Consider the following 24,558-nt stretch of genomic DNA (forward strand, 5'->3'; position numbering starts at 1 on the left):
GACCGTTAACTACGATGCCACTAGCGGCATCGTAGACAACGCTGCCGCTAACTGCGCCAAGGGCGCGTGCACGCGATCTCCCACACCGTAACTAGCGCCATGGCGGTAAGGTACGCGAATGCCGACCCAAGCGGACATGCACCTTACGCCATCACCCAGCCCGTAAAGTACCTTACCGCCATGGCGCTAACAACGCCATCGCGAATCAACCGCAAAGGGACAAGTCAAGTGAATGCAGCTGCCACAGGTGCACAGAAACAGCACAGGTGAAGGCAATACAGACACAGGAAGCACAAAAAGAGCACACCCCACCCCTGCCCACACCCAGTCACACACCACAATGCTACCGATAGGACTAGCAATGTTGGGGCTGGAGGACCTGATAGCAATGCGAGTGCTACAACAGCAACTACAACAACAACAACTACAACAACAACAACAACAACAGGCTGCACAGAGGAGACGCAGGAGGAGAAGGAGGAGAAGGAGGGCAAGGCAGGCCCAGCATGCCCCACCAGCACAGCCAGTGCTACCACGCAGGCAGCCCCCAATCCCACGCGTCAGACCCAACCCATTCAACCTCACCGCTGAGCAGATCCACACCCTGTATCGACTGGACCGGGACACCATCACCACCATCGTGGACATGATACACAACGACATCGCCAGCATGATTGAAACACCCACCGCCACCCCCCCCCCTACTGAAGGTAGTGTCCGTGCTCCACTTCCTGGCCACAGGCACCTACCAGCACACAGTAGGGCACTTGCATGGCATATCACAACCATCGTTTTCGCGTACACTGACGCAAGTGCTGGATGCACTCCTCAAGCACACAGATGACCACATCTCACTACCACGGACTGCCCAGGAGATTGCCAACACCAAAGTGGGTTTCCATGCACTAGCTGGCATACCTGGTTGCATCGGTGCCATCGACTGCACCCATGTGGAATTGACGGTGCCACGTGCCCAGGAGGTACCGTACCGGAACCGCAAACAATTTCACTCAATCAACGTGCAAATGGTCTGTGACTCCAACAGTATCTTCACACATTGTTGTGCCCGATTCCCCGGATCAACCCACGATTCATTTGTCCTGAGGAACTCTACATTACCACGCTACATGGAGCAACAGGCAGGGCCCAGAACCTGGCTACTCGGTGAGTCCAATGTCATGGGCATTGAAATGTGAAGTGGGTGTGTAATTGACATACCAATGCAGGGGGGGGGAATGATGCATGCTCCAACTGGCGGGAAGGGGGGGGAATGATGCATGCTCCAACTGGCGGGAAGGGGGGGGGGAATGATGCATGCTCCAACTGGCGGGAAGGGGGGGGGAATGATGCATGCTCCAACTGGCGGGAAGGGGGGGGGAATGATGCATGCTCCAACTGGCGGGAAGGGGAGGGGGGGAATGATGCATGCTCCAACTGGCGGGAAGGGGGGGGGGAATGATGCATGCTCCAACTGGCTGCGACTAGCATTAGCCACAACACACCCTGAGGCAGCACTCACGTCACCTGACACCTGGATACATGAGGCCTGACCTAAGAAGACCTGACATGTCAATGAAGGTGTCACCCAACCCTGACACAACCACCTACCAGCGCCTTCAGACCATACCAATGGTATATAAGGCGCTATATAAGTGCAAAATAACAATAACAATAACAATATAGCGGTTGCACGGTGTGAAACCAGTAGCACAGAAGAAACTGCTGCAAAATCAATGTTCAATGCAATTCATGGTGGCATTACATGTACATCACTCAAGCTCATCCCTGACGCATACATTCTTGCCCACATACAGGTGATGCAGGCTATCCCCTGAAGAGGTGGCTCCTTACACCAGTCCGAAACCCACAGAACCAGCATGAGGAGGACTTCAACCGTGCCCATTCCCGTACGCGTGTAGTGATCGAGCAAGCTTTTGGCCTACTGAAGGCACGTTTCCGCTGCATCAGCAGGTCTGGCGGGGCACTCCTGTACCGGCATGAGAAGGTTGCAATGGTCGTCATGGCATGTGTCATGCTACACAATATGTGCGTCAGAAGAAATGTGCCCCTGCCCCCTGACGTAGATTTGCTACCACCTGACGATGAGGATGATGAGGGTGGGGATGGGGCACCACCTCAAGGAGGCAGCGATGCACAGGAGGGGCGTGTCATGCGTCAGACTCTCATTGACCAATGCTTCTAGCACACACAGCGTTTGCGTGTCACATGGAGACGGCACTCGGCGCACTGTGTGTGTGTGGGACATGCACACTGTGGACTCTACAACAATGTAGCACATGGACGCAATAAAGATGTCAACACATTTGGTTTGTGGTAATGATAAATGTGTATTGCAACAGTGAAATCTTGTGACACACCCCCTCCCCCCTCCCCCCTGAACACCCCAACACACCCCCTCCCCCCTCCCACCTCCCCCCTGAACACCCCAACACACCCCCTCCCCCCTCCCACCTCCCCCCTGAACACCCCAACACACCCCCTCCCCCCTCCCACCTCCCCCCTGAACACCCCAACAATGGTGCAGTAGTGTCCGTGCTACAAGGTGCGGAGTAGTCCTGCTGAACAGGCAAGTCAAGGATGTGTATCCCCTCCCATGGCCCCTGGGGCACCCCTGGCCGTGCTGCGGAGAGTGCGCCCAGATCTACGGACGGGGCTGCTCTGTGCTGAGCTGGTGGTTGATGAGGCTCCACGCCCCACATCCGGTCGCATGTCCCTGATGGTGTGCACAAGTTCACTGAGTACATTGCGCACAGCCGCTAGCTCAGTGCATATACTCCTTGTGGAGTTCTCTATGGCAGCTGTGACACGGTCAGCTGACCGCTCCATGGCATCCCTTGGCCCACCACACTGTGCCACATGTGCATTGAGGAGGTCAGACAGTTGTTGCTGCCGTGTTGCAATGTCCTGTAGTGCCTGCTGGTTCTGCTGGCCTATGGCCAGTGCCATTTGCATCTCCGGTGCGATGCCCACCTCAGGCTGGGGGGATGGGGTGGCTGGCCATTCGTCGGAGTCGGACTGCCCCTGTGTGGCATCCGCCTGCAGGGGGCTTAGGGAAATTGTGGGGGAATGTGGATGGGCAGTGGGCCCTTCTGCATCAATGTCCTCAATGCTGGCTGGCCCGCTGTCAGAGTCTGCCGCTATGGCTGCACTCTCCCCAAGGGTGCTGCTTGCGGCAGAGGCTGTCCCCTCAGTGGCCACAACTAGTGGCATGTCTGCTGCTGCTGCTGTGTCTGTGTCAGCAGTAGTGGGGGCTGGCACTTGCCTGTCCTCTACCCCAGGCAGGGTTGGTGGCTGCCGGTGGGTTCCCTTCCGGAGGGCTGGGGTGGATGCCTGCGGCCTGGCCATTCTGGAGGAACAGGATGCGGTCTTGCCCTCTTCCTGGGGCTCTGTGTCGGAATCTGTGGTGGAGCAAAGGAGGGATGTGTTATTGATGGGTCCGCGGACATTGGACGTGCATTAGGGGATGACATCTATACAGTCGGTGCATGCAGCGCATTTCATACAGGTTTGGTGGCTTTTGTGTGGAGGTAGCATGGTGCTATATGTGTTCCAGCAGTTAGGGTGTGCATGCTGCTTGTTTGCAGGGTGGTGTTGGGATGTGTCTGTGCACGTTCGCCTGTCGATGTGTTGCATGTGCACTATGGGGCATCTGGGTACTTCGCACAGTGGGGCTTTGTTGAGTGTGGCATGCATAGCTCTGGCCACCTACCTGCGTCTCCTGGGGTCGGCACTCCTCTCTCCATGGCTCCGACACCTTCAATGCTCTCCATCCCTATGGTGGATGCGCATATTTCCTCCCACGCCTGGAGCTTGATAGGTGATTCTGAGCCTCCGCCAGTTGACATGGCTAGGTTGCGGTTAGCCGAAATGATGCTACGGACACGGAGCCTCAGATCATCCCACCGCTTGCGGCACTGCTGGGCTGTGCGGGGTGCGGCCCCCACTGCACTCACTCGCTGTGCCACTAGGGCCCATATCGCCTTCTTCTTCATGATAGCCGCCCTTGTCATCTGTGTCGAGAATACGACTTCCGCATTCTCTTGCAGGGTCTCTGCCAGCATGTTGAGTTCCTCCTTGGTGAAGCGGTCTTGGCGCTGCCTGTCACATGCCTTTTTGACAACTTTGGGCATGTTGGATGTGGTTTTGGGGTGGGTGATGGGTGTGGATGGTTATGGGGGCCGGATGAGGTATGGTAGTGGAGGATGGCGATGGATTGTGTTTTTAAAGATGGCCGCCATGCCATTTCCCGTTCCTGCGCGATGGCGCTATTTCCGCTTCCGCCTATTTACGGTGACCGCTAACTGCGGTGACCGCTAAGTACGGTGACCGCTATGGTGTGCTTGGCGGTAGTGCTCCATGGACGGTGTGCGATGGCGGTAAGGGCCGTTTTTGGCCCATTAGCGCCATGGCGTACTTTACATTACCGCCATGGCGTAAAGCACGTGCCCGATGGGTCGGTATTAGGTGCTATTTACGTCTTCGCTACTCGGCGTTAACGTAATTTACGCCATGGCGGTAATTTACGGAACTTACCGCCTGGGTCGTAATGAGGCCCATTCTCTTTTCTTAAAATCCCTGAACCTTTTAAGGTATTGGGTAGGTGCCTTGCCACACTTGGCAATCAAAGCAGACTTCATGCACTTATACTGACCCCTTTCTTCCACACTTCGTTTCAGAATACAGTCATATCCAGTCTGAGGCACTCTGCTTAACAAACACTTAGCCCAATCTCTTATCAACATCATGGATTCCACAAGCCATTTCAAACACTTCAATCCATTGGAGGATATCAGAACCCTCCACATACACACCAACCAAATCCTTCATAAACTTGGTGACTGGGGACCTGACACTCAACTGGCTTCGCTGAAGTCTCCACTCTAGCTCTCTGCGGCTGATTTTTCTGGTGCTCCCGTGTCCCCATCTTTGATGATCACTTCTTGTGCCAACTCCTTTCTTTTTTTTTTTTTTGGAATTTTTGATTTTTATTCAAAAATTCAGTTCTCAACTCGCCTTCTTTAATTCAGCTTCTGTTTCCAACTTTTTGTATTGAAAAGCTAACTGTTCTCCTTGGCGCTCCAATTTTAAATGTTCAATCTTCAGGGGTCCCCCCTGAAGAGCAGTGCTGGGGTTTGGAACAGAGGCAGCAGGAATGGTGGCATTCCCAGAATCAGATTCGACAACACCCCGAGGGGTAGTGCCCTCATTGGTTACACCCCCCCTTCAAGAGCTTCACAATCAGTCTGGTAGTCCACCAGGGCAGATATCAGCTCAGTCCTAGACTTATCCTCAAAGTCTAATTCCCTGGCTTCACAAGCACTCTGGAGAGTCTCTAAGCTCACCCTAGTCAATTTGCCATTTGCAATAGATTCCATTGCTTGGAATGTAGTCATCGTGTACACAACTAAACCTCAATTTAACAAAGTGTAGATATTTTGTATGTGGCAAGGTTACACACTGATTCTTAAAACCAAAAGCATCCCACCGCCGCCAGTGTAAAGACTGGAGGGGGGTGTCTGTACTCCTGCTCTCTAGAAGAGAGAGCAGAGGACCCCAGCCAAGATTCTCTATAGGGTAGCTATGGTCGAGCAATCAAGGCCTAGCTTCTCCGGAGGTGATGCGGGCTGGTTCTTAAGTACAGTGTAGTCCCCAAGAACCCACAGAGGAATGTCCACACACTATTAGTTAAAACAGTCTTTATATAATTAAGGTTCAATGTTATATGCACAACCACAATAACTCACTTTGTGCTCAGTTAATCTACAATGACAAATATACACACAGTTCTACGTGGTACCACAATTACTATCAGATTTAATTAAAGTGCATCAACTGGACTTAGTTTAAATGTCAAACACATCAAGTAATAAAGAGAACCAACAATAGGCATAGGAGGAAAGCCATTCGCTAGAACAATTGGCAGAATACTGGCCCCGTTACCTAGACAGTTCTGTATGAGGATCCTCCCACCTGGGCAACCTGTAAATAAAGATATATCGTACAAGCCCAGTCCATATATTGTTCACAAGAGTCTTTTTCCTTCTAAATAATTCTACAACCACAATGTACCTGGAATAGCAGCGACGTCGGGTCGTCAACGGATCCTTCTTGAGCGGTTCCCTTTAAAGGCAGGAGCCACGGATCACCAAGATCCCACGAGAAAAAAGGTGTGAACACGGTCGTTGCGGCAGCAGCTTCGGTTTTTGCGGTGCTCGTTGACTATCAGCTGAAAACGTCCTTCAAACTGAGGCGTGCAGTGCACCTCAACGACGAGTGTTCGTTGCCGCAGAGAGTCAATGAAGAATTTTGGCCCAGCAAGGGCGTCGGCATCTGGTGACGGCAAACGGGACGGGATCACGGCTGGCTTCAGTAGCTTCGTCTGCGTCTTGGAGGTTTTCGGGTGGCGGGAAACCCACTGGCGGATTCTCCTCGGTCGTCGGCGGCCTTGACTTTCACCGGCAGGACGAAAGCAGTCGACGAGGTTGAACAAGGGAGTCCTTTGATTAAAATGTTATTAGGCAGAGGGAGCACTGCGGCTCCGGTCGGCGACGGTGATGGACTTTAATGTCCGGGCGCTTCTCTCTGCGATTCTGCGGCAGTCCCTGTCTCCGGTCGGCAGCCTTTCGTAGGTCTGTCTACCAGGGAGCTTTGGCGAAGATCAGCTGGTGCACGATGGTCCCTCGCAGCTCGGAAGAGGTCTCCTAACCAGGTCCTCTCTTGAATCAGTTCTTGAAGGCACAGCAGCTTTCAGATTGCAACGAAGGGAACAGCAGTTCACCTGGTTCTTCTGGCTCGGCTTCGAGTGTAAGCATCAAGTATCAACTTCAGCTTTTGAATGATTTCTAGCAGTGAGAGTCCCCCAGATATATTGTTTGGTCACACTCAGGCAAGCAATCCCTCAGAAGGGCAGTCAGGCAGCCAATCAGACTCACAGTGCATTCATGCCATTCTTCTCCATCCAGACACTCACAACACGGGATGTGGATTCGAACAAGTACCCAGCCATTCAGCACTACACACATACCAGTTTCGGGCAGGACTGTCTCAGTCATTGTGTCAACCACCAGACACCCACAACACAGAATGCATATTCGTCACACACGCCATTCACCCAGTTCCCACCCACAGGGTGTACCCACAACATACAGTCACTGGGAAGGCTCCAGCCAGTCTGGCCTGGACTTCTCCACAATACCATCTATGGAACTTCCACCCAACAGCCAGTCAGGGGGAAGGAACAGAGTAAGGGCTTCCTGAGACTTCGGGAAAAGTAAGGTACAGGCGTCCTATCAGGAATTCACTGATTCCAATAACAGGGCCTGGGTATCCCAAAATAGAGGACGCTCAGGGCACGTGTCAGTTCAGTACAGAGCTGCCACTTGCCCATACCCTGCTCTGTGGAACACACGAACACACACTAGGAGTACAGGGTTCTACTCCTACCCGTGGGTGCCATAAGGGTATCCCAAGGGTCTGTTCATCAAGAGGAAGAGCCGCACCGTCAGGAGTCCCACCTGAACCCCTGCACGGAAACCAAGACCGAACACACACGATAAGCAATAAAGGACAAGGATACGGAGGCCCTGTCCCTCTGATGCATTTCCAGCATCACAGGGAGCTAACTCCTGGATATAAGGATTGCCTTCATTGGAATAACCTATTTGAACTTTCACACTCTTTTTGTGAAGTTGGAACCAGAGACATTTACCCTACACATATTTGTGTATATTAACATATATGTGAGGGTCAGATACAAATTGGACACAAGGCCAGCTTGCTTTAGCTTTATTTTCATAGGTAGGGACTTGGTACTAGGATAGGGACAGATAGGCTTTCATCGCACCCTTTTTACTTAAACTTGGAGAATGTTGAGACCCAACAACGTTGCCTCCATCTAATTTCTGACCCCTCACAATCCCCTCTTAGTTATTGGGACAAATAGGCATTTTTCAACCCTTTTCCCCCATTAATACACGTTTTTACCACAAAACATGCCACCATTGCGTCAGCCTTACTTCTGCACCCTCAAAGTACCCATGAACCATGTCACATGGATATAATAAAGTACATTACTTTGAAGGCCTTCAGGGGATGTCGAAATGACACACCGGGCGTGGAGAGTCTGCCAGAAACGTCAGTTTCTCAAATACCCAATTCTTTTCCATTTGGGGCCCAGAAAGATTTTCCCACCACAGTGGCTTGAGGACTTTACATTGGTTACTGCAGAACGTTAAACTGAAAACATTTTGAAAAGAAAAACGGGACATTGTAGCTCACTAGGGGATACCCTCCACATCACTGTCGCAGGTAGGGAAATTGCGCAGGCTAAAGGAACCATAACTCGACCACCATGCACTGCTCATGACACCACACATGCCACTGCAACTGACAAACCTCCGATAGGTCATGAGGAACAAAGCGGCAAGAAGAAAAAAAAAAAAAAACGGTAGTAATCTTTATGCTCACCTTTCATTTAATTGGATGAAAAGTATACAAAGCTCAAATCGAGCGGCACATTTTTCAAATGTACACTTCTTCTTCTTCTTAATTATCGGAAGCGTGGGCGGACCCACGCAGGCGCTTCCCCATCCCATAGGATGATTGTACACTGTTAATTGGCATAATGCGAGAATTCCACATACGCACACACTTTAATGAAGTACAGGACCTTTTTGCTAAGTTTTGAGATACTGGTCCAAAGCATTGACATGTGGACAAAAGAACACCAGGAACATGTGCGTCTGTGAAAGTTGTGGGTGACCAGAACAGAAGTGGGGTCCGTTGGTACACTTACAATTTGAATAGCTTTGAGTTAAATACTTACAGCAATGTCACAGAGCGTGGTAAAGGTTTCCACAAGTAAGGAGTAGGTCAGAGGTCTAGATCCCGATTAAGGAAATACGCCAGTTCCTTGGGGTCAGTCAGAATGATTGTGGAACTAAAGACTTGGTAATTGAGACCAGGGAATACTCGTGCACTGCCAGTAGTAATAGATCGGACACTCAATGCAACGACCCCAACGACAGAGACGTACCAGGCCTTTTTACGCATGAAAATCTTGTAAATACGACAGCTTTATTTTCCTGTGTACATTTACACACAAGTTTAGAGCAGAGGGCAGTGCAAAGGTCAGGTTACGTGACAGAAACCAGGACGCTTCTTTTGATTTTTATCTACATGGATGTAATTCAAGCCATGGTTAAATGTCTCTGAAATAGAATGCATTTCTCTGAAGCCTTCTCCGAAACTGCACATTGATGAAAGGAATGGTTTCTTTCCATTCAGCTTCTACTGGGGTGTGTGTGGAGCAAACAGAAGCACTGTGCATATTTATTTTCCTAGCATTTTAGGATTGAATAATTAATAAGATGGAAAACTAAGATGCAATTGAGAATTAATATTTTGTAGTGAAAGCAAACTAGCATGACAAATCCGGTGCTGTGTGCATAACCATGCAGAGGCAGATCATTTTTACACTTCTAATTTACACTCTAATTATAAAAAAGTGTATAAAATGATAACTTTGCACAATCTAGTTTACATCCATTCAATCTTGCAGTCAATGGTGTACATTATAAATGGCCAGTGGCAGCAGAGTCTTTGCTCAAGGGTGAGCATCATTACACACCAATCACAGGTGTTTTAGCCTCTCAAATCTTCAAGACTACAATTAAAACATCCAAAACCTGACTCTCCAGGAAGTGCAAGTGCTGTTCAAAAACAAACAAAAGAAAGTTACATTTGTAATTGAAATAGAAACTCAGCAAAACTTGTCCCTGTGATAATTCAGATAGCATACACGGTTCGTCCAAGGTCTAGAAACTGTGATTATTACACCTCAGTCGATACTCCGTTTACCAACCTCTGAAGGATGTTAGCCAATAAGATAGCTCAGCCAGTTGAGCACTTGTTGCTGCAATCTGTGCGTGATCTGTATGTTGTAGGTTCAAATCCCAGCAAGGCCAACTCAGCCTTTCATCCTTTCGAGGTCGACAAAAGAGTACCGACTTCGGTTTGGTGATAATTGTTATAAATATGTTCGGTGATAATTGTTATAAATATGTTCTATGTACAGCGCTTTGCCAAAAGCGCTATATAAATAACCATTTGACCATGAGATTAGGTATAGAATTTAGTATGGAGTGCTTGCCTCTCTGCACTGTTGTATCATAACACTGGCATACCAACAGGTAGTAATAGCTCCAGGAAATTAGGACTTTCATTAAACATCAAAAACAATTTTGCCATCAAACCTCAAAACACACAATACAATTCATGCTGATTTTACTGTGTAATTAGCTAGGTTTTTGTGTTTTCAACATTTAAATATATACAGGAGAGATCAAATGGCCAGACCTTAGAGAAAACATTAAGGGTGTATTCTGTCATAATGCAGAAAGCTGCTGCCTAGTAATGATTTCCATACAGTTTTTGCACACGTCGGCAGGGTCATACAAAAGGAGAAAAGTAATTTTTACTCTCTTAAAATCACATTTACTCTCAAAGTTTAAAAATAGGGAGTAAAATACTCCCACCTCAAAATCTTATCTGGAGCACTGGAGACACCCATGTGAACAACGCTAGTGACACAGTTAACGTCAGAAAAACTGAGGGCCTGCTCCAGCCTGGAGCCGTAGGCAGCCATAACATGTGTGAGGGCAATAAAGGGTGGCAAGGCTGCAAACCTGGCCCCACAATCAGTACGATACTGGCAGACGGCAAGCAGGTCCACCATCCTGCACAGTGGCTCAACAGGAATGGGAACTGGCCTGGGCAAGGACAATTCAGCATTTGTGCCCATGTCAGCGTTTACAACTCAAAATATTGAAAACACTGAATCACTAAACGGGCCACTTAGGGGACGTGTGTAACTTAGGGCCAGCCACAGTCCCATGATAGATAATATAAGCACAGCGAGTCTCCAGTCAAACTGGATCCTCCATCTGACTTTATAATATGGACATCAACCCCAGGCCCAAAAAACCCAATGGCACGTCTGGAAACAACGGGAGATGAGGATACTGAAGCCAATGTTTGTACTCGTGCACACTAGCCCTTCCCTTAAGATCCTGGCCCCAAATCAGAATGCGTTGAACTTGCGCAATGGGAGTAGCATTTTACTGAGCCCCCTGTTGAAACATAGTTCCCTTTGTGCACACAGTACTTCCGCTGGCTAGACTACTGACTGAGTTTACAACAGAGCACCCTGGCTAGCGCATGCCAATGTAGTCTTATTTTGTCCGCGCTGGTGGGCTTAAAGAAGCTTATATTTGCTTTTGTGGAAGCCCACAAGATAGGGGAGTCATGCAGGCGCCATCGATTGGATTTGGCAGAAGTTATGGGGGCTTCAGTAACCATGGGATAGAGCACATCTGCTCTACGGAAGAGATCAATGGGATCAACAGTGCCTTGGTCAACAGGGTGCCCCAGGTCCCTAACCATTCTGGCCCTTATGTTCCTACCACAGGAGTATGGTTCCCAGTAGTACAATTGCCAGACCAACCTACTATCAGGCCCCCCCCGATTGTGCGTCTAGTATCGACCCAACGGCCGAAAACCCAGCTGCTAGGATTGGCCAAGCAGCACGAAATCCTGCTCAGAATGGTGCTTGTCCCAGGGGACGTAAACCACGCCTTGGGCGTAGTACCACAACTATCATGGGGATGGGGGACCGTATGGGGGGGCACAATATTTCTTCATAAGGTACCCAAACTAGCCACTAACCATCAGGAAACCAGGGAAGCACTAATTAATAAATGCACACACTCGTTCCGTGTAGTATGGGGTTGTCATTTATTTGTGAAGATATCACAAATTGCACTACTGCCATACCAGGGGGAGAGTGCCTAAGATCTTTTGCAGAATGGGACCAGAGAGTGGCTAATGTCCTAGGCACTAACAAGATGCTGCGCAGGACCAAACAGCACGATTGAAATCAGTGCTTTCTGCAAGTATAATGATTACGTCTTTGAAAACAGGCACCAGCATCCTGTACTATCTGGTGCCAACATAGTGCCATTGGGAAAAAGGCTGGGTAGGAGGGAGGGTGGGGGGGGGGGCAGGATGTGGCGGCCAGGGGAATCCTGTTTCCACGGTTGATTGGAGGAGCTCCAAATTGAGACATTTGTTGGCCACTAGCTAGATCACAGGGTCCGAGGTTGTAATTTTTAAGCTATCATTTGGAAGGATGTATTTATTTAAAATGTATGTGTTTGTACTTTTATGGCCCTACTGCTGAAATAAAGTTGTTGATGATGATGGTACAGCCATTGTGGACATGTTTTCATACTGTGGCATGGCATTTATGGCATCAAGGGTAAAGCCATTAAGAGTGTTCTTCCATGGCCACAATGGCCTACCTTAGCGCAGTCAGTCTGCACGTGTTTTCTTATTGAGGTATGGCATTTTGTACCGGGAAAGCCAACAGGAGTATTTTCTTATATGGTAATACTGTTGTATATTGGTGCAGTCTGCACGGCTTATCCAAAACTGGCATGTATTGCAGGCAAAGGCATCATGGAGAGAAGAAAAAGCTGTAAAATCCTGGTGCACTGTTGGTAACTTGTATATACATCATACAAAACAAAATGCAAACTGTTTTTGATCTAAAACGTTATTATAAAAAAAATCCCAATTACCCCATTATTTTAAATGTGTTCTCACGGGAGGAGGGAGAGCCTCTCCACCCCAACCCCCGAATGTACCTTGGTAGGTTCAGGCTCCATCGCCCATGCTGGGTCACTGTAGCATAATTATAGGAAACATTTACGCCCCTCCAATTAAAGAATTCACTAGCTGCTAATGGAGTAAGCAAGAATTCTAAGTGTATGGTTAAGTCATAATACAGGGATCGGTAGCCTTCCTTACCCTAAAAATACACCTTACGCAACAGCCACAATGTTTAAATGTAATATCCTCAGATCTCTACCCACCCCCCCAACCATCGCGATGCATACGTTAAAGGCAGTAATCAACAAGCCTTTTCAAATGTGCCAATTAGGTTTCCAGTCGTGCTCTACTTGGCACGGCATACAGGTCTCGGTGCTGCAAGCTCAGGATATGCTATTTAGAGTCAGCAAACAAGATCACAGGCCACCAGGTTAGACAGGGAATTATTATGATTTACAATTATAATTGTTTTTTTTTTTTTTTTTATAACACGCTTAATACCGAGGAGGTTTTTAAGCACAGAAGATAGGTGTACTTCTCCTCGATTTCAAACTTTGTTCATACTGGCAACCCTGCAGTGTACTGAGAAGCAGGCAATCCATAAGGTAGAAAAGAAATAAGGCTTTACCTGGCCCCTGCAGTGCGCTGTGTAGAGGTCACCAGGAATACAGCTGCACAGGCCAGCAGGTTGTAGAGAAAGGAGTATAGTGTGCTGGACTCCCCAACCACAAACTGGTGCAAGTAGGTGACTCTGTTAAAGATCTCAGCGAAGAGGAGACGCTGCTCGCTGGCAGACTGCTGCATTTCTTCAAAGGCCTGCTTCACACCTACCACAAGCGAAAAAGGAGATTGGCTTCATCGGGAAAACAATTCCCTACTCGGAACTAAACACAATTTATTTGATTGTGCATTTTTAAGGCGAGTAAAATGTGTTTCAAAGTGCCCACAGGGCAACAGGGAGGGAACGGCAAATATAATTATTTAATGTGATTTAGTTTTAGCATATAACTTTACAGAAAAGAAATGTACAAAGAACAATGCATAAAATGGAGCATAGAGATGCAGTAGCAGCATTAAATTACTCTACTCCTTGCTTCAAGATCATATTCATCATCAAGACATAGTACATTCATTCTTCTTCCTTACATCAGTGTATTAAATGAGATAATCCCAGTTTAAAATGCAAAATTCTTCCCTAACACTTAAGGGTAGAAATACATGATTAAAAAGAATCAGCCATATCAGTTAATAAACATCGTCGTCATAACTACTCATGGGCGGAAGCAGAGAGGACATAAAGGAGAGATCTTTTTCTCCCATTAAATTCCATTGCGTTCAAATCCACGCTCCTATATCTTAAACACTACCCTAACACCCTACCAGTAAGCCATTTATCAGCCCCGGATAGCAGCACGTTATATGGATAATTCCTTGGACCTGACATACATTCAGAGGTGCAATATGGTCCTGCACCATCTATTACTGTTCCAGATTCGGAGAGATCTGCATAGTCAATTTTTAAAGTTAGTGCAGTTTACAAATGCATAGGTCACCAAGGGGTTTAACATTTCAGGACTAGAACTGGAGTACAACATCAATTGCAATACCCCAACCCAGGGGCGTAAGAGAGACGCACAATCTGGGGGGACAGGGGACACCTTGGGGACTTTTCTACTCTACATTCACAACTATCCAACTCCAAACTACCATAGGGCAGAGTGGCAATCATTAAAGCCCCTGTAAAGATGTGTCATTAGATTGAATTAAATACTGAAAACAAAATATTGGCAGTTTGCTCATGTATTGCGCAATATTTAAGGATTATTGAAAACACATTTTCACGAACGCAGCGTTAGAAATAAAGCATGTGTCGGAACACACTTTCAAACATTTGAGATCTTAAAGCAGTAATTTTATGGAAACCAAGTCCTCTTAATCCCTTTGAAACTCTTATTGTAGTGAGGGGGCTTGCATATTGTTCAATGGGCAACTGTAGAAATTGAAGAATGATCTTGAAGTTCACAATAAAAATGGCTTTTCTTTGATATAAAAAATGTGAAATCAATATTTGAATGTGGACTTCCATATGAGAAAATTTAGTTCCCATCACACAACATTCACGGGCAGCATTAAGAATGTGGAGTGGGTGATTCTAGAACTGTCAGCCCAGGGAATGGCAGCTTGATTGCTGTGCTCCTGTCCTAGGCCTCAACTGACAACCCTACTTGAAAATGTCTGTGCCAGGTACTCCTGAACCTGCCCAGCCAGCTAAAAAGGCATAAAGGAGCTTCACAAGAGAACAAAGGAGATGGCGGGGCAGATAGGATAAGCTTTTGGATGTGCTTAATGACTTGAAGCGGGACATGGCTGAGATAGAAATAGCCCTTGTTAAATCAGAGGAGAGATTTGAATCTGTCACCAGGAGAGTGGATTCAGCTGAAGAACATCTTACAATTGTAGATGAGAGGACTTTGAAACTGATGGATCAAATCAGAGATCTGAAAATGGCTAATGAAAAAATACCTCTAAACTATCAGAGCAGGAAAACTTCTCCCGAAGAAACAATCTCCGTCTGGTTGGTTTTCCTGAAAATGCTGAAAGGGGTAACATGATGGATTTTCTGCTCAATAATCTGCCAAAAATACTGAAGCTGGATGCTGCTGTGAACTTGGAAATTGAAAGGGCGCATCGGGCACTTGGTCCCAGACCTTTGTTGAGTGAAAGGCCAAGACATATCATTGTGAAGTTCTTGAAATTTCCAGTTAAGGAACTTATATTGAAGAAACCACGTGAACGCAAGGATCTTGCTTGGGGTGGAAACAAGATAATGATTTTTGTGGATTTCAGTAAAAAATTTTCTGGAGAAAAGGAAGGCGTTTGATGAGGCTAAGGTGAAAGCTCGTGCAAAAGGATTGAAGTACTACATGGTCTTTCCTGCCATCTTGAAGGTGGAGATTGATGGTCAGGTACATGCTTTTAACGATTGTAAGGCTGCAGAGGCTTTAACTGATTTGTATCTTGATCCAATGGAAGGTACTTCTCACGATACTAAAACTGCTAATCTGATGAGAAAAAAGAAGGGAAGACCTGTCTACACTGATTGAAGACTTGCTTTTTTTAAATTTTTTTTTTTTTTTTTTAAGTAGTTAGCGTTTTATTATTGTTCATTAGAAATTGCTTAATGTACTCTGCTGTTTGGCCGCCAACTTTTTTTTGCTATTTACAACATTTTAGAACCTCCGACTTCCTTTGAAAATATACAGTAAATTCTTGCCTAAACTCTCCGTAAGAATTCCTCCCTCTCATTGTGTTGTGGAGTTAAGCACCTTGTATGACGTGATGGCTACATGGATTGTCAGGAAGTACGTTTCTTGATGGCAATTCGAGTGAGCGTGTGTTCTACATACTGCAACGGGCTCTGTGAGGACATCTGTCACCCGCGGCGCCTTTTTGCGCGCACGTTGAGAGTGGTTAGCCACCACCCTTCGGGGGACGGAGCATCACTCGGCGTGTTTCGTGCTGAGTGAATGGCCCCCACCTATGGGGACAGCACAGCGACTCCCGGAACAGCGGCCTGCCACTCATCATGCATAATTGGATCTAGGAGCCCCCACCCTCAGAGAGGTGTGGCTTACAGTGGAAACCCAAAAAAAAAAAAAGAACAACGTGTTTTGCCTTGTTTCCTGCGGAGCACGGGAGGATTGAGTTGAAATGGTCTTCCCGGATCCACAGGGCAACGTTCCGGAGCCCCTTGCGGCTTGGGAGGTAACTCTCACTGTGAACAGTACCGGTGATACTAACGGCTCATCCAGTCACGTTTCCCATTATGTGGAGGTGTATCAACTGTTGCTTGCAGCGTGGCTGCTGTGGGGCGAGAGGACTGAATTGGGTATTAAAGAGCGGTGTGTGCTATGTGCGCAGATTGACCAGCTGTTGGAACATTTACATATGGAATGCTTGCTTACCTCCTCTCTGCTTCTATAACTGTTTACTGGCTTATTACTTAATCTACATGTAGTGTCGGCATTCCCCGTTCTCCCCTCTTCATGCCGGCACGGCTTATCCACGTTTTGGATGTAGCATAGTATCCGGATGTTTGGACAGTTTGTAAGACCCTGCAGGGGTTCTACCACGTCATGCAGTTGGATGTAGGTGGAAGAGTGGGAGTACTGTTTGGATCTCCCGTTAGCCTCCTGTTTGGACTGCCAGTGAGCCAACATTGGACACTCACTCTGACAACCAGCATGGTTCTCCGTTGTCCTTCTGGGGTTTTTTATTACAGTGCATGATTCCAGATGACCTGGGGCAAGTTGGTTTGCGATATGTATCTACAGTTAATTGATCTGAGAGGTTTTGGAGGTCGGCCTACATTGTCAACTCTCTGCATTGGTGGACAACTGACTATGTAGGCTGCAGTTGGTACTTGAATACATTTCTGATTTATGTCATTGTGTACCCTTACTACTATGTGGCCTGCACTCTTCGTGGAAATACAATGGAACTGGATTGTAAGTGAAGGGTTCCAGTGAATAGCTGTGATATGGCCCATCTTCGATATAGCAGTGTCCAAGATTAATACAGAGTGCTCAACTTGCTGCCTGCTCTTTAGATGAAGGAACATTACATCATATGAACCTACAAGTCTTAATATGCTCCATGTTGTTGGTTTGGAGTTCTCAACTGGTTTACACGACCACGTATGCATGGAGTAATTGACAGTCAGATGGTTTGGTGGGTTATGCATATATATTGGCTCACCTACTAGGTGTAAAGATCGACTGGGTGTCAGGCTTTATTAATAGTATAGGCAGCTTGACTACAGCACTGACAGTCAAATGGTGATTAGTGTTCCTTCATTTCATTCGGGAATACCCTGTGATAAGATGCTTCGCTTCATTGGCTGGTTTATTGAATCAGGGGTCATTCATCCTGGCTTCTTCCATTTCCCTCACTGTTACGGATGTGATGTTCAATATCTGATATTGAAGTCTCATTAAATGGGGGTTCGGGGAGTATATAGGTAACATGCCACTCATTCTAATGTGTAGGAAGCTCCTGTTGACATGAGAAGATCTATTACATGACCTGAAATTCATTGGTCCTGCCCTGTATACCTTATGTCCAGACTACCTGTGATAACACGGGTCACAATGTAGGAGTCTTCATTTTATGCCACTTGAGACAGCAAGAAAACCAGGCAGATATTGCGCTTAATTTTACTATTCTTGGAACTTTGGGTCTGGGGTTAATTATCTGGGACTGTACTGAATTACGAATAGGGCCATACAGGCTTATTGTTTCCTCATGGGATTGCTTGATTGTTCTTGTGGACTGGTCTGGGGCTGACCCTTCTCAGATAGACCGGAAAAGGCTCGATTGTGGGAGTCATTGTATGGTACAACATGCTTTTGATAGATATCCTAATTTAACTGTCCATTTGATCTTTGGGTTCATTATATGCATTCTCTGATCACTGATGCATTGTTGAGTTTGGCCATCATTAATTATTAGCGGTTTTTGCCTTCCTTTTATTTATTTTCATTTTTTTGTTTGGTTTGACATGTGGGGGTCGGCTCTAGACTGGTCCACTTTTGTCATGATGTATTTATGTTTACTAGCAGAACAATGCACTGTATGTTTTCTCCAATTGCTTTCCTTGCATTGGTTGTTGAATTCTTGATAAATTGTCAAATATATGATAGATGGTTGAGTGTGGGGGAGGGTTCACTTTGTTTCTGTGAGGGATTGCAACAAATGATTTGGAAATGGGATATTACTTTGGTTGTCTACTATTTGTAGATTGTTTGAGGGCCTTTCACGATTGGTCTTGTGCGGTATATTAGTTGTAATTAATTTTCATGTTTGATATCCTGTTGCAGATTACCTAAGTTTGAAATGGTTGAGTGGTTGGGGTTGATAATGTATTTGTGCTTTTCAGCAGTTTCTAACTGTTTCTCAGGAACATAATATAATGTTTGTGTTGGGCTTCATAATGGTGTGATGGATTGGTTGGAGCCATCATATGTGATATTCAAGGTGGCTTGTTGGGAGTTTTTGTGGGGTGCTTGCTTTTGTAACATGTCTTGACCTGGTTGTCTTGGTGTTAATGAATGCTATGTGTCATGGGGTTATGATTTTGAGATTGTTCTAGGAATTATATGGAACTACCGATGTCTAATTGACGTGTCTGGAGATGGGTGTGTTTGTGTGGTGGATTATTATAGAAGGTTAAATTCTTGGATTAGAATTGGTTGGTGAGAGGTGGTTGGGAAGGTATGGGTTGGATATGATTGTGTACTTGGGTGCAGTTGGATGCGTATTCTGCGAGTGCATTTTATGTAGGATAAGTGTGGTAGTGATGGATAATACGTCACAATGCAGGGGTTTCTGATTTTAAGTTTATTGATATGACTTATGGGGAAGGGAAGGAGGGGTTTCCTGTTGTATTTTTGAGGTTGAGGAATTGTGGAATTTGTGGATCAATGGTCAAGAAGTTGTTAGTTGATTGGTCTTACACTTTATGGTGATAGGTTCTGCGGCTTTAATTATTTTGGAGTACACTTAGTTTGTTACGGCTTAAAGTAGGGTAGGATATTTATTCATAGTTTGTAGAATTTGGCCTAGGATGCCTGGTAGGTATAGTTCTGAATAGGTATTGGTGTGTATATATTTTTAACTTATAAGCCTGATGGTGGTTGGGCTTCTGGTACTGGTAGATGTGTGTTTTGTGTGTCTTTTATGTGTTTTGGGGTGGGGTTTTCTTTCTTTATCACAATTTTTTCTTTCTTGTTTTTGACTTTTTCTGTTCTTAGGTTGGAGGATTTCATTTCTCTTCCGCGGATAGGTTTTGTGAGACAAGTCTGTGTCAAAAGATGGGATGGTAATTATGTGAAATGCAGATGATTCTAGTGGTGAGTTATTGATCCTTTAATCTTTGTTTCATGGAATGTCAGGGGTATTGGATGTGTGTTTAAAAGAAGGAAGGTTTTGGCACGGATATGGAGGAGTAAAGGTGATATTGTGTTTCTTCAGGAGACTCATTTGAATGAGAAGATTGGGGATTATTTGACTACTCTAAATTACCCACAGGCGGTATCGAACTATTATGATACTAAGTCTAGGGGGGGAGGGGGTTAGTATTTTATTTAGGAGGGGATTGTCTGTCAAGATTGAGAAAACAGTAAAAGATCAAGAAGGTCATATTCTTCTGATTGATATTTTACATAATGGGAAGAAACTTACTGTGGGGACAGTATATGCTCCATGTGCCCCGGATATAGGTTTTTTCAGGAAGTTGGATGATCTTTTGGGTGAGATAGAGGGAGAGGCGATTATTTTAGGGAGAGATTTTAATTTAGTGATAGATAGTCATGTGGACAGAAAGTCTGATTGTAGATATAATAATGGGAAATTAAGTGTGGAATTGAAACGGTTTGCTTTTAAGTATAATCTGGTTGATATTTGAAGGGATCATCTAAGAGATAGGGAATATTCGTTTTATTCGCCGGTCCATAATTCATACTCTCGGATTGATTTTATTTTTGATTATTGATAGAATAGTTGGTCAGACGTTTAGTTCAGGTATTGGGGAGAGGTGTATTTCTGATCATGCACTCATAGATCTGAAAATCAATTTGCATGGTTTTCATAAAAAGAATATGAGATGGAGAATGCAAGCTAATTCACTTAATGACCCTCTAATTAGTGTGGGATTGGATGAATTTATTCAAAAATACTTTGAGGAAAATAATGGATCTGCTGACATTTAGATTGTGTGGGATTGCTTTAAAGCGGTTTTACGAGGTGAATTGATATGTAGAACTTCCCATGCTAAAAAGAAAAATAAAGTAAGGATTGAAAAGTTAGAGAAGGAGATTGTGGGCTTGCAAAGGGATTGTGCACAAGTAGGGAAGGTTTTCATGACATACATTGAATACATTGGAAGAGGAGTTAAAGATACTTTTGCATTCACAAGCAGGGAAGAGTTTATTTTAATCGAAGCAGCGCTTTTGGGGATTTGGGGACAAAAACGGTAGTCTTCTGGCAAATAAACTTAATGGTCTGATGGTGGACAAGTGTATTCCATCTATTAAAAATGATAGGGGTGAGATTTCATAGGAGTGAAGCTATTTCTGAAGAGTTTCGATTGTTTTATAAAGAGTTGTATAAGGAACAATTACATTCTACTGAAACAGACTTGCAGTCTTTTTTTGATAAAGTTCAACTTTTTACGACTTAGAGATGACAACAAATTTATTCTGGAGTCTACGATTGATGTGGCTGAGGTTATTGCTGCAATATTGCAATTGAAAGACGGAAAATCACCAGGGCCGGATGGGATTATTTCGTAATTTTATAAAAAATTTGTTGAGCAAATATCGCCTATTTTATGTGTTCCTTCACAGGAAGTGCAGTAATTATAGACCTATTTCACTGTTGAATGTGGATTTCAAGATATTTACAAAAATTTGGGCGAATAGGCTTATGGTTAATATGGGTGATCTTGTGGATGAGTCTCAAGTGGGATTTATCCCAGGCAGATATGGATATGATAATATCAGGACTGTTTTAGAGGTCATTGGAATACATCATAATAAAAATTAAAAAAAAAAATCGAAAGGTATAATTGGGTTTTTTGATGCGGAGAAAGCGTTTGATAGAGTTAATTGGAGGTTTTTGGAATACACTATTAAAAATGGGTTTTGGACCAACCTTTATGACAATGATTAAGTGTATCCATTATGAGGTTAAAGCAAGGGGGACTATAAATGGTTTAATAGCAGAGTCTCTCTTTGTCCAAGGGCACAAGGCAAGGGTGCCCTTTATCGCCTTTTTTGTTTGATTTAGCACTTGAGCCTTTGGCGGCTTATATTAGGCAAAGTGGAGAAATGAAAAGGTTTGAGTGTTGGAGGTGTGGAAGTAAAGGTATTGTTTTATGCAGATGATATGCTAGTCCTGTTGTCTAATCCTTAATGTGGATTGGTTCTGAAACGGATGTTTGAAGAAGTGGGTGAGATTTCGGGCCATAAAATAAAATGGGCTAAGACTGAGATATTCCCGTTGTAGTAAGGATATTTTGAAGGTATGGAAATGCAAATGGTCCCCCGAGTACGTTAAATATCTTGGTGTGTATATCATTGGTGATTTGAGGATAATTATGCAATATAATATTGATAAACTAGTGGATAAAATTATATATCCAATAAGACAAGGGAAAGACTTCATTTATCATTATGGGCAAAGATAAATACGATAGATGATTTTATTACCAAAAGTGTTATATATAATCCAGTCGATTCCCAAAAAACAGATTATGCAAATTGAAAAGATTTTCCAATGTTTCTTGTGGGGGTTGGGTAAGAAGCCGCGGATCCCTAGATTTATGCTGATGCAAAGTGTGGATGAAGGAGGTTTTGGATATCCTGACTTATATAAGTACTGTAAGGCGTTCCTGCTCAAGAAGGGTACTTATTATACAAATGATAACTTTGCAGGCACTATATGGCTACGCATGGAGAGAGGGGTTTGCAATCCGTATTGTTTAAATAGCCTTTATACCATGGGCAATATGTTGATTAATAAATTAAAGTTGAAGTCTATAGTGGCAGTGGTTTGGAGAGAATAGCCAGTCGTATGGTTTTAGTGAAGCTGCTTCTCTTTGGCACAATGAAGTTAACAATAGCTGTTTGATTTGGCAAAATTGGGTTCGGAAGGGGATTTTGACAATAGGTGATATATTGGATGGTGATGCTCTTTTGGCATTTGAGGACATACAGAGGGTTGCAAACATATGAAGACATGAGCTCCCGGATTCGTCTTAGTTAAAGAATGATTGGCAATTAATTGGGAATCAAACCCGCACGGTGTCAATTGCTTACAGGACAGAAATATTCTGTGCGTACATATATGACCTTTATGCAATTGGAAGATAAACATGTTGCGGTGTGGGATACATTGAGAATGGTGTGGTCTGATGATCTAAATATGTATTTTACGGACAGGGAATGGAAGGATATTCTTAGGGTGAGTGCCAATGTGGGTACGGATTTGAACTTGCATCCAATTAGACAGAAGGTGGTTGGTAAGGTGTACTGGACACCAGTTAAAATGTATAAACTGGGGTTACGAACTGATAATCTATGTTGGGGATGTGGAAATGATGTTGGTACCTTTATGCATCTTCTATGGGATTGCTCTAGAGTTCGGACTTTCTGGACTGATGTGCTTGATAGAATTGATTTAATTTTGGATGTAGCTTTACAGAGATCGGGTGGGAACATTATCTCATTTCTACTTCGAGGTAGGTGTAGTCGTTCTTTGAAATATAGTGGTTGGATAAATAAGGCTTTATTGGTGGCCATAAGACTGATCTTTCGAGTTTGGAAAACTAGGAAGAAGCCTACAGTTGAAGCTTGGTTAGTTGATTTGCATACCTTATTGAATTTTGAAAAGTTCTCATTTAGAGTGAAAGACAAGGAGGTGGTGTACAATCTGTTTTGGGGTCCATTCAGTGCCTTGTATGATTGACTATATAGGCTGCGGATTACTATGAGGAGTGGGTAGAAATGGTGTAGTGGGAAAAGGAAGAGGAAAGGAAAAGAGATGGGGAAGAAGAAAAGAAGGGAAAGATAGTGAGAAAAAAAGAATTATTATACTTTTTGGGGGATTTGGTTTGGTGTCTGTGTTGTTGGTGTTTGTGTGTATGTTCTACGTTACATGTTTTTATTGACTGTTGTATTTTGCTCTTTTATGGTTTACAAAAATGAATATTTTTGTAGTACATCGGAGGGATCATTGGATTATGCTGTTTGTTTATTGATATGTTCTTTAATTGAATAATTTTGATTTGTGTTCTCTGGTTCACTATTCCTCTCTGTATTTGATTCTTCTGTGATTTAATTTAATGACATACTAATAAAGAGATAATGTGGAGTGGGCTGATCAGTCTATTGATTAAAAATCCTCCCTTGTCCATAATGGCATATCCTCGATCCATCTGATCATCCCACTGATGCATATAGATCTTTGTTAAACAAGCTGAAAAATACTCGATTGATAAGGACAAGAACGATGGAAGAAGAGGAATCAATGCATGTGGCTCACTTAGGATGGGCTGATATCTTTGTTAACAGGGTGAGCACAACAACCTTATCTTTCAACCTTGTCCAAGCCTCAAATACAACACCTTTTGAGCTCTTGCCAGGGCAGATATCTTGGCGAACAATCAGAAGAAATGGAACAACTCACTTAGTGCAAAGTGCACATTATGCAAGGAGGGGGATGAACATTTGCACCATTTCCTCTTTACATGCCCTGCATAGGAGCCTTTAAGGTCTCAAAGTATTACACCCGATTTACTGAAAAAAGGTTTTACTGAGAAAGGGAATGCAGCAATGCCCTTCTTCCGGGGGACTTTAACTGTGATATCACTACATCAGTGGCTGGTCTTATTTACAGGGCTTGGTGGCAAAGACACTATGCTGAGCACTTTCTTCTAGGTTGTTACAGGGGCTGCGAGTGAGGATGATTCCATATATTTCCTCAGACTCTCCACTGGGACCTGCCCACGCTCCTTAATGGAGCTGTTTAAATTAGGGGCGAACAGAGTGGCTTGTTCTTATTCTTTTCAAGCTGAACCCTCTTTTAGGTGAGACATTATATTATTTATTTTATTCAAAGGCAATGTGTGAAATTGTGGTTTCTAGTGTTCGGAAAGGAAACTTTGTATATTATTGTGTTTTATTTGATTGTGTTGTTTTTATATGTCAGTCGTCGCAAAGCATTAAAGTTTCTCAGCCTCATGTGTAGAAGCTGAAACAGTTAAGAGGGTCTGCAATAGCTTCCCCAACTGTGCACTTTCTGTGGGAA

General features: G+C 44.7%; 1 protein-coding gene across 1 annotated transcript in view; it reads right to left on the minus strand.

Annotated features, from left to right (window-relative positions):
- LOC138567279 (uncharacterized) overlaps positions 1 to 13,513 on the minus strand; it is a 215,709-nt gene extending 202,196 nt beyond the window's left edge. Inside the window, exon 1 of the mRNA XM_069645328.1 lies at positions 13,319 to 13,513. Coding sequence (XP_069501429.1) covers positions 13,319 to 13,494 — 176 coding nt within the window. The 5' untranslated portion in view covers positions 13,495 to 13,513. The remainder of the gene's footprint in view (positions 1 to 13,318) is intronic.
- Positions 13,514 to 24,558: the final 11,045 nt, after the last annotated feature.

Source organism: Ambystoma mexicanum, chromosome 2p (assembly GCF_040938575.1).
Source record: "Ambystoma mexicanum isolate Mex_15411 chromosome 2p, UKY_AmexF1_1, whole genome shotgun sequence".
Classification (NCBI taxonomy): Eukaryota; Metazoa; Chordata; class Amphibia; order Caudata; family Ambystomatidae; genus Ambystoma; species Ambystoma mexicanum.